The sequence below is a fragment of the Delphinus delphis genome, chromosome 13 (assembly GCF_949987515.2).
Source record: "Delphinus delphis chromosome 13, mDelDel1.2, whole genome shotgun sequence".
NCBI lineage: Eukaryota > Metazoa > Chordata > Mammalia > Artiodactyla > Delphinidae > Delphinus > Delphinus delphis.
Window position 1 is genome coordinate 62,455,217 of NC_082695.1, and position 12,311 is coordinate 62,467,527.

Here is a 12,311-nt window from a genome sequence, read left to right on the forward strand (position 1 = left end):
TAGATTCAGTTATGGCAGCCTGGGATGGCTAAGACGGAAGTTCAAATGTGAGAACCTTTCCTGCTTAATTCCCAAACTGGAAGCTTGGTCAGAGGCAGCCAAGTCCAGGGAGCCTGCAGGTGGCAGGTCTAATGTGGACAGACATTTCTCTGAGAAGCTGGGCTCCTGAAGACTGGAGCCTGAAGCTGGGACCCGCCTGGTCAGGCAGGGCTGCTGCTTCTGTCCCATGCGCTTCTTGTGAAAGGCGTTGCCAGGAGCAGGGCCAGGCCGGGAGGGGCACGAGGGGAGCTCGGGTGGGGGGGGCCGGCAGTGGTTCTGGGGGGATGTCCAGCTGCCTTAGCTGCTGTCTGGGCCTACCCTCCCCGAGGCATGCGCTGCCCTTGCTCATCTCCCGGTTCCTTCTTAGTGTCTTTCCTGCCTCCCAGAGCCTCAGGGCTCTTTCTGTCTTCCAACGTGGTTACCAAGTGGTATTAATTAGAAAAACTGATGGCTGTGAACTGTTACCCAGGTAACTAAGACCCTTAATCCTGCAGAAATGCCTGACTTCCCAGAAGGCCTTGGTGGGGGAAATGTAAATCTCCTTATCTGGGGTCCTCAGGGCCCGTGGGCCATGGGATTACTCCAGCTGGTCTCTACTCTGCCCACAGGAATGACGGGCTTTCACTCTGACTGTGGAGCAGCAGGCTTCAAAGCTGTATCTCTTTATCATTATACAGTGATCATGGGGGAAGGGAAGGAGAGACTCAGCCGTCTGGCCCTGTCTGACTGGCTCTTCTTTCCTTCCAGAGAAGCATCACTGGAGCACCCAAGGTCATCCAGTCTAGTCCCCTGCCTCTGGGGTAAGCCTCTGGTTCAGAAAGCTCCAGAACCAGTGTAGCTGCCTCTTCCCTTCCTGCCTCATACGCCTCCTGAGTGAGGTGACCTCAGCCTCAAAGGGGACACCTCACACCCTGCCATCTGGTCTGGCCACAGACCCTCCCCGCTGAGGGCGTGGCCCTTCCTGGAGAAGAGGGCAGAGGCCCAGGACATACACGTTGCCGTACTCCATCTCGGTGATGGTGATGGTCTTGACGTGCCAGACCAGCTCTCTCTTGGGGATGAACCGGTCCTCCCTGGCGAGGTGGCCCACGCAGAGGGAGGCAATGTCTCCCAGATAGACGCTGTCAAACTCAAATATGTCCGTGGTCCCCCTGCAGGATGCAAAGATATGGTCAGTGAGAACTGCCCATGCCCACTGAAGGAAGTAAGCATTTACTGAGTGCCAACTGTATCCTAAGCACTGGTCTGAAGAACAGAGATAGAATAGCAAGCAAGACCTGATGTCAGGTCTCCACTGCTTAAGGGTTCAGTCTAGTTTCGGAACAAGACAATCATAACCATTAAAAAGCCCTTCTGGCTACTTGGTCCAATCAATGATTGGTAATACCGAATGGTGTTGGAGGTGGGTGAGGTCCTGGGCCTTGGACATTGGGTTGAAGAGGGTGATGAGATTCAGAGAGCAGAGGCGGGGGAAGGGAAGAGTCCTCTGATGTCGATCTGACTTGGCAAAGTCAAGGGATGGGAACAGTGGGATTGGAGGTGCAGACATTTCTCGGGGGAGTGATGACTTGGCTAGGTTCACTGAGGGCGAGGGCAGTGGAAAAGAAGGGGGAGGGGCAGTCTGCGTGTGGGGGGGGGTCAGCTCTGACCATCCCCACTCAGAGGGGTTTGAATAGAAGGTACAGTGGGGTTATGGCAGGGGGAGACTTTATGTAGGCAATTCTGGACAGAGCGGGGAGATGAAGGGGGCTTCTGAGCAGTTCAGAGGTGGCTCAGACGTGCAGGAGGCGGTGAGAGCCTCCGGTGTGTGGCAGGCAGCCGGGAGTGCTGAGCAGAGGCACCTGTTACACGAGACCCAATTTTGATTTTCCTATAAAGCATCTTAGAGGCTCTCCCCTCCCTCCCTCCTAAAAGTCTACGCTGTCTTACATGATCCTTCTGCATTCTTATGGGTGAATGTCTCCCTTTTCAACTAGAAGGGACTCCTCATCTGCAGGGACACAGGATAATATCTGTGTGATTCCTGGTCCTGCCGCAGAGTGGGCTTGCTTTAATTAATTAACTGATTTTTGTTGTAGTTTTCCATTAACTTTTTAAAAATTGAAATACATTTGACATATACTGTTGTGTAAACTTAAGGTGTACAACATGTTACTTGGAAACATTTATATATTGTACTGTGATTGACATTGTAGCCATAATTAGCACTTCTATCATATTACAAAATTATCCCTTCTTTCTAGTAGTTGGAATAATATAGATTCTAGTCTCTTAGAGGGGGCTCTCTTTAAATGAGAGTCCCCTCTCTTCCCTCTTCTAAATCTCCTTGTTTCATCCCTTGGAGCTCGAATGGGATTGGCACACAGTAGGCATTCAATAAATTCTTGCTGGTTAGGCCCATTTGTATATTTATGGCCCCCACTAAAAGGGTTGGTTCTTGGGGTCCCTCTCTTACCCACCCCACCCATCCGCATTCCCCTGTGGGCACCCCTCTTCCTACTTCCTAAACGCCCGCTGTCTAGAAGAATTTTCCACGAGAAACTCTTTGGATCGGTTCTTCCTGCCCTCCAGGATGAGCCAGACGTTCTCCCTGGTTTCGCCTCCGTTGCCGGTTTCTATGATGATCTCATAGGCTGTGGTGGAAAAGGTGGGAGAGAGTCAGCAGAGGAGAAGCAGCACCCACCATCAGAGCAGGAGCAAACTGGCCACTCCTTGCAGGTCCTACATCTGGTCTTAGATCACAGCCTTAAGGGGGTTGGGGTGGGGCGCAGGTTAAAATCGCTACAACTGAGGCACTGTAAATAGAACCTGCCTCAATTTGGGGTCTAGAGTGGTGTCCTCATTTTATCTATAGTAGCAATCTGTTTGCCTGGCAAGCATGGGAGCCACTGGGAGTGAAGGGCCAAACGCCTCTGCCTCCAGGATCCATGAGATTAGGATGAGTTTTCGGAGAGACGCTGGGGCCTGGTTCTCAGGGATGGAAGATTCTGTGAGATGCAAAGTGGAGCTGGTGTGTAAAGAGAAGGGAGGAGAGGCGGGGCCCAGCTACAGAAAGGGGAGGGGAAGATCCAGTTGCCTCGAACTTTCTGTAGCAAGCAGTCTCATTCCCTGTCTTGTCTCAGCTCTCACTCTGGTGTCGTGCTCAGCATCACGACCTCCCTCCCCCACAGTTCCCACAAGCATGTCAGCATTTGCCAAGTGTCAGGACTGGACTAGACTCTGGGCGACACTAGAACTCATCTCTAGCCCCAGACAGAAACACCGACTGCACCACAGGACAGAATAACCTTAAACGAAGGGCCAAAATAGCATGGGAGGGAGGGTAAAGCAGGCTCCCATTACCTCTCAAACCTCACCTTCCAGTACTTTCTCCCTTGCTCGCTCTGCTCAGCCTCCGTGCCGTTCCAGAACAGGAGGCACACTCCGGCCTCAGAGCTCTGCCTTGAGCATGTCCCCTTTCTCTCCCCACCCCCACCCATGTTGGCTTGACTCACTCCCTCCCCTCCTTCCTCCCTACTCAGATGTCACCTTCTCACAGAGTCTGCCAGACCACCCAAACCACACTTCCTGCCTGATTTCCCCAGCGCCTGCCCTACTGAGCTCTGTTATCTTCTCTTATCACCTAGTACCTTCTAACATGCTAAGGAGTTTACTGATTATTTTACCGTTTATTGTATTCCCCCCTCCCACTTGAATGTAAGCTCCATGAGGGCAGGGGTCTTCATTTTGCTCACTTATAGATCCCAAGAGCTCAGAACAGTGCCTGGCACATAGGCACTCAAATAAATATTTGTTGAGTGAACAATGAACGATTGGGCTGATCGCAGTAAGCTTCATGAAGAAGATGGCGTATGAGCTTGGTCTTGAAAAAGAGCCATGATTATGATCAGCGGAAAACCGAGGGATGCTCTAGGAGGAGGGAGCAGCGTAAGCAAGGATACTGAGGGGCATGAGAGGGGCTTGAAATCCACATGATCCAGCCCCACTCCCCAGGGACCAGGCTGGGATGGAGCTGGCACACGGGAGGACACAATATTTGTCTGGAGGTTTCCCTGTGCATGCAGCTCTTGCTGCAGTAAGTGAATCACTGAGGATTTGGGATTCTGGATCCAAAGGGATAGTTTGATCTCTGTGCTTTTATCTCAGAGATGTGATAAAGACAATTAGAAGGGATGGCTGTGCCTACAGCTCCATGTAACGTCAATCCCGGCCTCTCAGCAAACTGTTGCCTTTGTGGCTCCTCTCAAGTCACAGGTAGAATGAATCAGGGCAAAAATGCCCACGATAGGGGAAGAGACCCACAGCACAAGCCCTGGAAGAAGAGCGAGGCTCTGCAGGCCCGACCGCTCACAGCCCAAGGACGTGAAATGGCTGTGCCACTGCCCACGGCTCGAAGCCATTGCAGGGAGGGCGTGGTCCCACTGCCATTCTGCTTCCTCAGCAGCCGGTAAAGTATTTCTGCAAACCAGACACCTGTGAATTCAAAGTGGATCCTGAGCATTGTAGAGGAAATGGCTTGTCAGAGCCCAGGAGAGGAGGCAGAGAGCGCTAGGAACCTACTTGCTCTCTACGATCAACTCAAGTGGAACATTCGAGAAGCAGTGCATGTGGACCATAAGCAATCCTCTCCTCATGGCCCCGGGGAGAAGGTAGAGAAGGAAGGTGTGTAAGTGAGGACATTTACACAGATTAGAAACAAATGCGGCCAGCTGCATCAACGGTCTCTCAATCAGCATATGTCCACCTTGGAAAGTCATTTCATCAATGGCTTGATAAAAATGTGGAAGGCATGACTCTCAGTTTTGTTTATAGGTTGCTGGGAGGAAAGGACAGAGGAGGACCAGGGACCTGAAAGAGTGGGGCCGGTAGGAGCCCAGCCTAGGAGGGGTCCGTATGAGGCTCACCCTGGGGCCAACACCCATACAGGACCAGCCCGGCTGGAGAAAGTGGCTCAGCAGCCACCGTGCGAGTCACTCACACGAAGGGGCCATCAGCAAAGCCATTGAATGTGGTGAATGTGGTTCAGGTGGCAGGAGAGGAGAGAGATCTGGCCACACTTGACATCTTGCCTGGGCTCTGGGCGTGGCACCCTCAGAGGGAGATGAACCAGCAACCCAGGATGCACCGAGAGGATCCAACATCCCATCAGGTGAGCAGCTCCTGAACAGACAGGTGTTTGCCTTGAGGCCAGGACTGCAGGGGCACCTGATTCCATGCAGTAGCACCAGAGGACGCCTGGGCATCTGGTGGGCGTCAGGACCTTACTGCTCCACGTCGCCTTCCCCACCTCATGTTGTCAGGACCCTTCTCTGGCGAGCTCCTACCATGTGGTTTGCATGGGGTTGAGAGTCCCGGGCCTGGAGAGTCAGAATTATTCCCTAAGAGACGCTCTCTTCCCTTCCACCGAAGCTGTTGTGTTAGAAGGCAGTGGGGTTGTGGGTACCAGCTGCCATCTTCTCATGATGTAGAGAAAGAAACAGTTAAGAGGAAAAGGGGGACAAAGACATACTAAAACCATTGTAGCCTCTGGAGACAGCCAAGTTCCAGCCAGCTCCACCTGAAACTTCCAAGTTCTGGGAACCAATATGCTCCCTTTCTGCTGGAGCCAGCTTACGGGTGGGGTTCAGGCACATACAACCAAGGGTCCTGACCACTCCTGAAATTTTCTGTTTGACCCCATCCCATTGGGACTGCCAAAGGATAGAAACTTCAAGAACGTAAATATAAAGATGAATTTTTTTAAAACAGAGCTGCCTTGTGGAGCAGTGCGTCTTCCATCCTTGGGGAGTTGGCCATCAAGTTGGACTGTATTTGGGCTGGAAATGTTGCAGATAAGGCTGACTGAGCAGCCCTAAAAGGCTTCAAGTGCGGGTGGATAAGAAGGAGGAGGGCTGTAAAGAGGGAGACATTGGTCTTGTTGGAGGATGTTCCAGAGAGAGAGATATTTTTGTCCTCCCAGGTGTGCATGTGTGTATGCATGTGTGTGTGTGTGTGTGTGCATGCATGAGGGTGTGCATGTATGTGTGTGTGCTGTGTGCATGTGTATGCACATATGAGCATGTGATCCTACTGTTCAGGACTTAGCCTGGAGTGATTACAACAAAATCTCGAGTGAGATTCCGACATCAGTATTATTTGAAGGTTGCCAATGATTTTCAGCTTTGCCTGCACATTGGAATCACCTGCAGAGACAGATGCCTGCAGAGGATGGGGAGCAGCTTCAGGAATCGCTAACAAGAGTTGGAGGTGGGGCTTCCCTGGCGGCGCAGTGGTTGAGAGTCCGCCTGCCAATGCAGGGGGCACGGGTTTGAGCCCTGGTCCGGGAAGATCCCACATGCCGTGGAGTGGCTGGGCCCGTGAGCCACAACTACTGAGCCTGTGCATCTGGAGCCTGTGCTCCGCAACAAGAAAGGCCGCGACAGTGAGAGGCCCGCGCACCGTGATGAAGAGTGGCCCCCGCTCACCACAAGTAGAGAAAGCCCGCGCACAGAAACGAAGACCCAACACGGCCAAAAATAAATAAATAAATAAACTTATATTAAAAAAAAAAAACAAAGAGTTGGAGGTGAAGGCAGAAAACAGGAAGCTAAACAAGGTGGGGCAATGGATCAGTCTGGAGTACCAGCCAGGCCCAATTAGGCTGCGGTGGTGCGATGAGTCGTGGTCTAGCAATCAGGATATATGAGTCCTAATGGCTAGGCCTTAGACATGTCACTTCACCTTTCTGGTTTTTGGTTTTCCTTACCTATGATATAGAGGGGTGAAGTTGCCCCCTATCTAGCTCATAGGGTGGGAGTGGGGCGGCGAGGACCCGGTGAGAGCAGGGGATGTGTGGAATGCTTTCACACGCGTGAAGCTCTGTTCAAGTATGAGAGCATATTTACTCTCACAAGTCAAGTGCCCAGAGGTGCCCCTGGGGACACAGACACAGAATGTAAGTGCCACGAGGGCAGGGTCTCTGCTTTATTCATTAGTGTGTCCCCAGAACCCACGTGTCCCCAGAACCCACACTAGGCCGTGGCACTTAGTAGGTTTTCAATAAGTATTTGCCAAGTGGTTAAATAAAATTAGCTGAGGGTTGAAATGATTGGCTTGAACTGCGGCCCTGGCTCTCCCCAGGATAAGCCTCCATCTTAGGACACGGGTGTCACTGTCTCTCCCCCTGTGGGCAGCCTAGAAGGCGCCACTCTGCCCTCTGCAGGCTCCTAGTAAAGACGGACTGATCCAGGCCGTCTCCTGGGCTCCGTGTCCCTGCCCTCCCATCTCTAGCCCACACACATCCTTCTGGAAATAATGCAAGTGATGCTTCCCCTCTGCCCATCTCCCTGCCAACCCAAATCCCGTAGGTCTTAGCAGCTGTTTGGCAGGAAATCTGGGAAGGAAGCTCAGTGGTTATTCTCACAGCCTGACGAATCTCTTCTCCCCTGAACACCAATGGCCCAAGGAGCCTCTATTGCTTGTGTTGGCATTTGTATATTAGCCTCTCCCTCTAATGAGATTGTGAGGCTCTAAGGAAAACGACCGACTGCATCTTCTTCCATTTGCTGAGCACTAACGACTTGTGTACCTACTAAGCCCCAAAGCCTAGAGAGCTGCAGAGGGCTACAAACATGAGTGATTTTGTCCTTGACCTTTGGGAGCTTACAGCTGTGTAGGGAGAACTGCACATGGACAAAGGTCCATACAAATAAACTGGAAATCACAAAGCAGTGTGCGTCACACTTAGCATCTAAAATAAAACTGGGTCCCCAGTAACTTCTCAGTAAGTGCGATTACAGAAGCTGAGAGTTCACCCTCTGGATTAGGGCAGGAATTCCCATGCAGTAAAGCTGATAGATGAGTAGTTGGCCCTTGTTTGAATGCTACCAGGGACATCAGTGTTCACTGCCTCTCGAAGTAGCTAAGTCCATCATTGGGTAGTTTTGATGGCATGGTGGAGAAGGTTGAGTGGCTTTCCACCAAGGATCCACGCTTCCCTTGCCACGTGGTGTACAGTGCTTGCCAGGGAGTGACTGTCCAGCCAGGTATGGCATTACCCAGATGCCTTTACATCTAGGTGGAGCTGCATGACTAATAGAATGTGAGTTAATATGTTAAGGTAGGGGAGTGTGCCTTCTCCATGCTCTCTTTTCCCTCTGCAAGAAATGTGGGAGTCACGTGTTGAAAATGGCAGACAGATGAGAAGAGCTTGGGTCCCTGAATCACAGTGTGGAAGGCCTCTTAATCAAACACTCACACTGGACAGTTTATTATGTGAGTGAGAAACAAATTTTGTTGTATTTAGCCATTGAGATTTGGGGGTTTATGTCTTCATGCAGCTAGTGTTACCTTAATAACTAAGGTTGGAAGATCCTTTCTTCACGCTCTGCTACTGATAAGCCTTTGTCAAATCTGTTGGATGCAGATACTAGCATCTGTATTAAAGAAACACTTCCCTGGTCCTGGATGGCCATCCACCTCATGGACCAATTACTCTTTCCCTTTAAACATCCCCTGAGGAAGGAACCAAAGAGAAAGTGGTTGGTGGAGAAGCTGGCTGCCCTGCACATTCTGTTTCCAGGAAGGCTTGATTTGGTGGCTGTTGTCACAGACATCAGTTGGAGAGAGTCCATGACAGAAAAATAAACCAGAGGGAGCATCACATCAAACTGCCCAGCCCAGCCCTCAGGGCAGAGTAAGCTTATACCCTGTGGGTTTTCCTCTACCTAATTAGTCCCTGTGATTTGGGGCCATGAGCTGGTACCAGTATCTGGGCTGTTCCAGGTCCACGAAACAACATTTAGCGTGCTTACTTATGCACCTCTCTAATATTATTTCCTTCATTGGGCATCTGATTCCCCTGCAGCTGTAAGAGCTCCTTCTTTAGATTTTCCAACATTGTTCCCACCTCCCTCCTGAGCTAACTCTCGTTTAACTGAAGATTCAGCCCAGGCTGAATCGAAGCAGGGCCCACCGGTCTCCACACGTACTGGTCTCCTCCAGCTCGTCGTGGATCTCATTGTTGGCACAGGCAAAGTCACGGACTGTCTGCCTGTCGCCCTCATTCTTGGAGAACCAGCAGTCACATTGGAAACGGAAGGTCTCATCGCGGGAATTGTCCTTCACGTCGACATAGCTCAGGTGCCAGCCAGGAAATATCCCTGTAGGAAAGAGACATGGGAGCTGGGAGCTGAACGTGCTCTCCCTCCCCTATCAGACTTCCATTCCCCCTGCCCACTGGCTGTGTGGCCCTGGACAAGTTCTCTGTCCTCCTGGGCCTTTGTCTTCTTGTTGATGAAATGAAGGGTTGGGTTAGATTATCTCTGAGACACTTCTAGCCCAGAGACTATAATTCTCTTTGCAAAATCCTTAACTTGGGTTCATGAACTCTTAGAGGGTCGTGTATGTCCTTTAATATGTATATGTCCATAGTATGTCCATAAGGCAACCCTACAAGGAAGGCATGTATATATTCTAGTCTCACATCTTGCCTTCTCGTGCCACTTGGGGTTGTGGGGGCAGTCCCACTGTCCCCACCAAAAAGCCATTCTCTAGGATCAGACACTGCTCAAAGCAACAACTCTAGATCTTGCCATTGGTCTCAAGGGTTATAAACACAAAGAGACACACAAAGGTGGACACACACTTCCAGTCGCCCAGTCTGCAGGGAGTAGATATTAAGGCTCATGGACAGAGCACACATATTGGCAGTCCTAGCATAGCTTCATTCCCAGTGTAAAAAGTACTTCATATGTTTTAAAACATAGATCTTTACTGAAAGTGGAAAACAGCAAGTCCTAAAACAAGTTAAATTTTAAAATAGTTCTGTCGAGTTAAAAAGTGGTGAGTTATTTTATCAACAAAATTTTTTTGGCATGCATATTTTAAGTTTTATTTAAATTCAAAATGTAAATAACAAATGGTTAGTAATAAATGGAAATAACAGAATCCGAAGCAAGATATCTGGATTCATACCCAGAGCTGCCATATACATGCTATGTGACCTCGGGCAAGTTACTTCACCTCCCTGTTCCTCATCTTTTCAGAATTACATAGAATATAAGTTCAAAAAGATTAAGAAATGATGTAAAATATTTGAGTAGTAACAGTCTGGGTATTCGTTTATGTGGATAAATGTGGGCATCAAACTGCTCGAGTGTTTACATTCACCTTACATACACTTAAGGTGCTTTATTTTAAAATGTCAGTATTTATGATAAACTTTTTAAAACTCAATAAATATATTTACTTTCCTGCATTAGGGCCAGTTCCATCTGTAAGTTTGTAAATTGGTTGCTTTCTGAGATGATTCCTGATACTATCATACACTAATTCAACTGCTTAATAAGGCTCGAAGTATTCAGTCTAGAGATGGTGCATGTCAGACCCATGGAAGCAGTCCTACCAGGCTTCGAGAGCGGAACATAGGAAGGAAGAGGGAGTGAAGAGGGAGGCAGAGGAAGAGAAGACAAATCGTTTGTCCTGGTGGAAGATGTCCCAGTGGAAGACATTCTTTGCTCTCCCCCAATCCCCTACCGTGTGTGTGTGTGTGTGTGTGTGTGTGTGTGTGTGTGTGTGTGTGTGAGAATATGAATGAGGTGATTCCCTGTCCAGGCCTTACCCAAATCAACTACAACAGGATCTCTGGAGTGTGACCCAGGCATCAACAGTCGTTAAAGCTTCCCAGGTGATTCCAATGTGTAGCCAAGGCTGAGAACTTGAGCCTGCACGGCAATTACCTGGAGGACTTTGTTAAAACAGATAACTGGGCCCCACCCCCAGAGATTCTGATTCAGTTAGGTTTGTAGTGGCGTCCTGGGGTCCAAGAATTTCTTTCTCTAACCAGTTCTCGGGTGCTCCTGGTTCTGCTGGTCCCAGAGCCACACCTTGGCTTAATGTATCAGAGTCATCTCTTCTCCAGGATGATGGTCTTTCTATGATATCATGGCAACAATGATCAATGGGAATCAATGAGAATTTTGTGTTAGTGTGTGCATAAGTGTGTGTGAGTGTTAGTGGAGGGGGATGACATTAACCGGAGAGGTGGGTCATCATGAGATCACTTCTGTTGCTGGAATGCACTCTTCACCCTGCTGTACGTCCTGGGCAGGTTTCACTCCTGAATTACACTTCCTGAGCTCCGGGCAGGGTGGTGACAGAGGAAAACAGTGAGCTCATGGGAAGGGTGGATTCTGGGCTGGCTTTGACTTTATTCACAGGCAATTCAGTGCCCCAGTGTGTGGTTGAAGACAACCAGAGGAGGAGCCTACCTGGCCCGGGTTGCCCTGGTGCTTCTTGGCAGGTTGCTCCCTTCCCTCCTCATCCCCCTTTCCTCTCTCCTCTGAAAGCATGGCATTGTCTCACCCCATCTCCAGTTCTCTTTCCAAGTTTGATTCTGCAAAGAAACTTCTTCCATGGTAAATAGCAGGCTAACCCCAACCATTCTGAGATAAAGAAGCTTCATTCTCAGCCTCATGCTCACTGCTTATTTAGTTGCCTTGTTTTGGAAATGTTGAATGTGATTAACAGGGATCCTACTACAACTTTCTAGACTAATAACCTATCAAACATGGGAACAGGCAGCCCTGGGCAGGCTGATGCCATGTGGCTGGGTTCTGCTGGTGAAGGCACCAGAGAAGTTGACAGACCGACAGTTATAGCATGGCTAGTTGTGTGGCCAGCACTACCTGGATGGTCTCCACCATAGACCAATAGGGAACCATCTGAATTGCACCATTAGAGAATCCATTTCTTTACAAAGTCTCCTCTTTTAGAGTCCTACTTTATTTTTTTACACAAATATAGCAAACACCCCACACTGCCTGACATCTTACCTTTTCACTTACAATCTATATCAGCACATAAATATCTGCCCATCATTTTTCATAGTTGCATGGTATTCCATTGTATGCACACAAAAGAAATTTTCTACCTTGTTCTTATTGATGGATAATTAGTTGCTAACCAGACTTTTACTTCTATATGCAATGGTATAATTACTATCCTTCTACATGCATCATAGTGATCTTTTAAAATCATGAATCGGATTTTGTGGCTTCTCCATGGAAAACCCTTCAATGGCTTCCCAGCACTCTCAGAATAAAATACAAACAGCTCACTAGCAACTCTAAGAATCGACATGACTTTGTCCCTTTCCATTCTGATTTCATTTCATACTACTTGCAATTTTACTTACTATATTCACTTACACTGGCCTTTTAGTGCCTTAATATATGAAATCCAGTCTTGCCTTGGAAACTTTGCATATACTTTTTGGTCTGCCTGGAAAAATA

The 12,311-nt window shown here is 49.1% G+C and overlaps 1 protein-coding gene across 2 annotated transcripts in view; it reads right to left on the reverse strand.

Annotated features, from left to right (window-relative positions):
• LOXHD1 (lipoxygenase homology PLAT domains 1) overlaps window positions 1-12,311 on the reverse strand; it is a 201,798-nt gene that overhangs the window by 5,048 nt on the left and 184,439 nt on the right. For both annotated transcript variants that reach the window (XM_060029542.1, XM_060029541.1), the window contains 3 exons: window positions 9,009-9,179; window positions 2,540-2,672; window positions 1,032-1,190 (listed from right to left, as the gene is read on the reverse strand). In XM_060029542.1, the coding sequence (XP_059885525.1) occupies window positions 1,032-1,190; window positions 2,540-2,672; window positions 9,009-9,179 (463 nt within the window). The remainder of the gene's footprint in view (window positions 1-1,031; window positions 1,191-2,539; window positions 2,673-9,008; window positions 9,180-12,311) is intronic.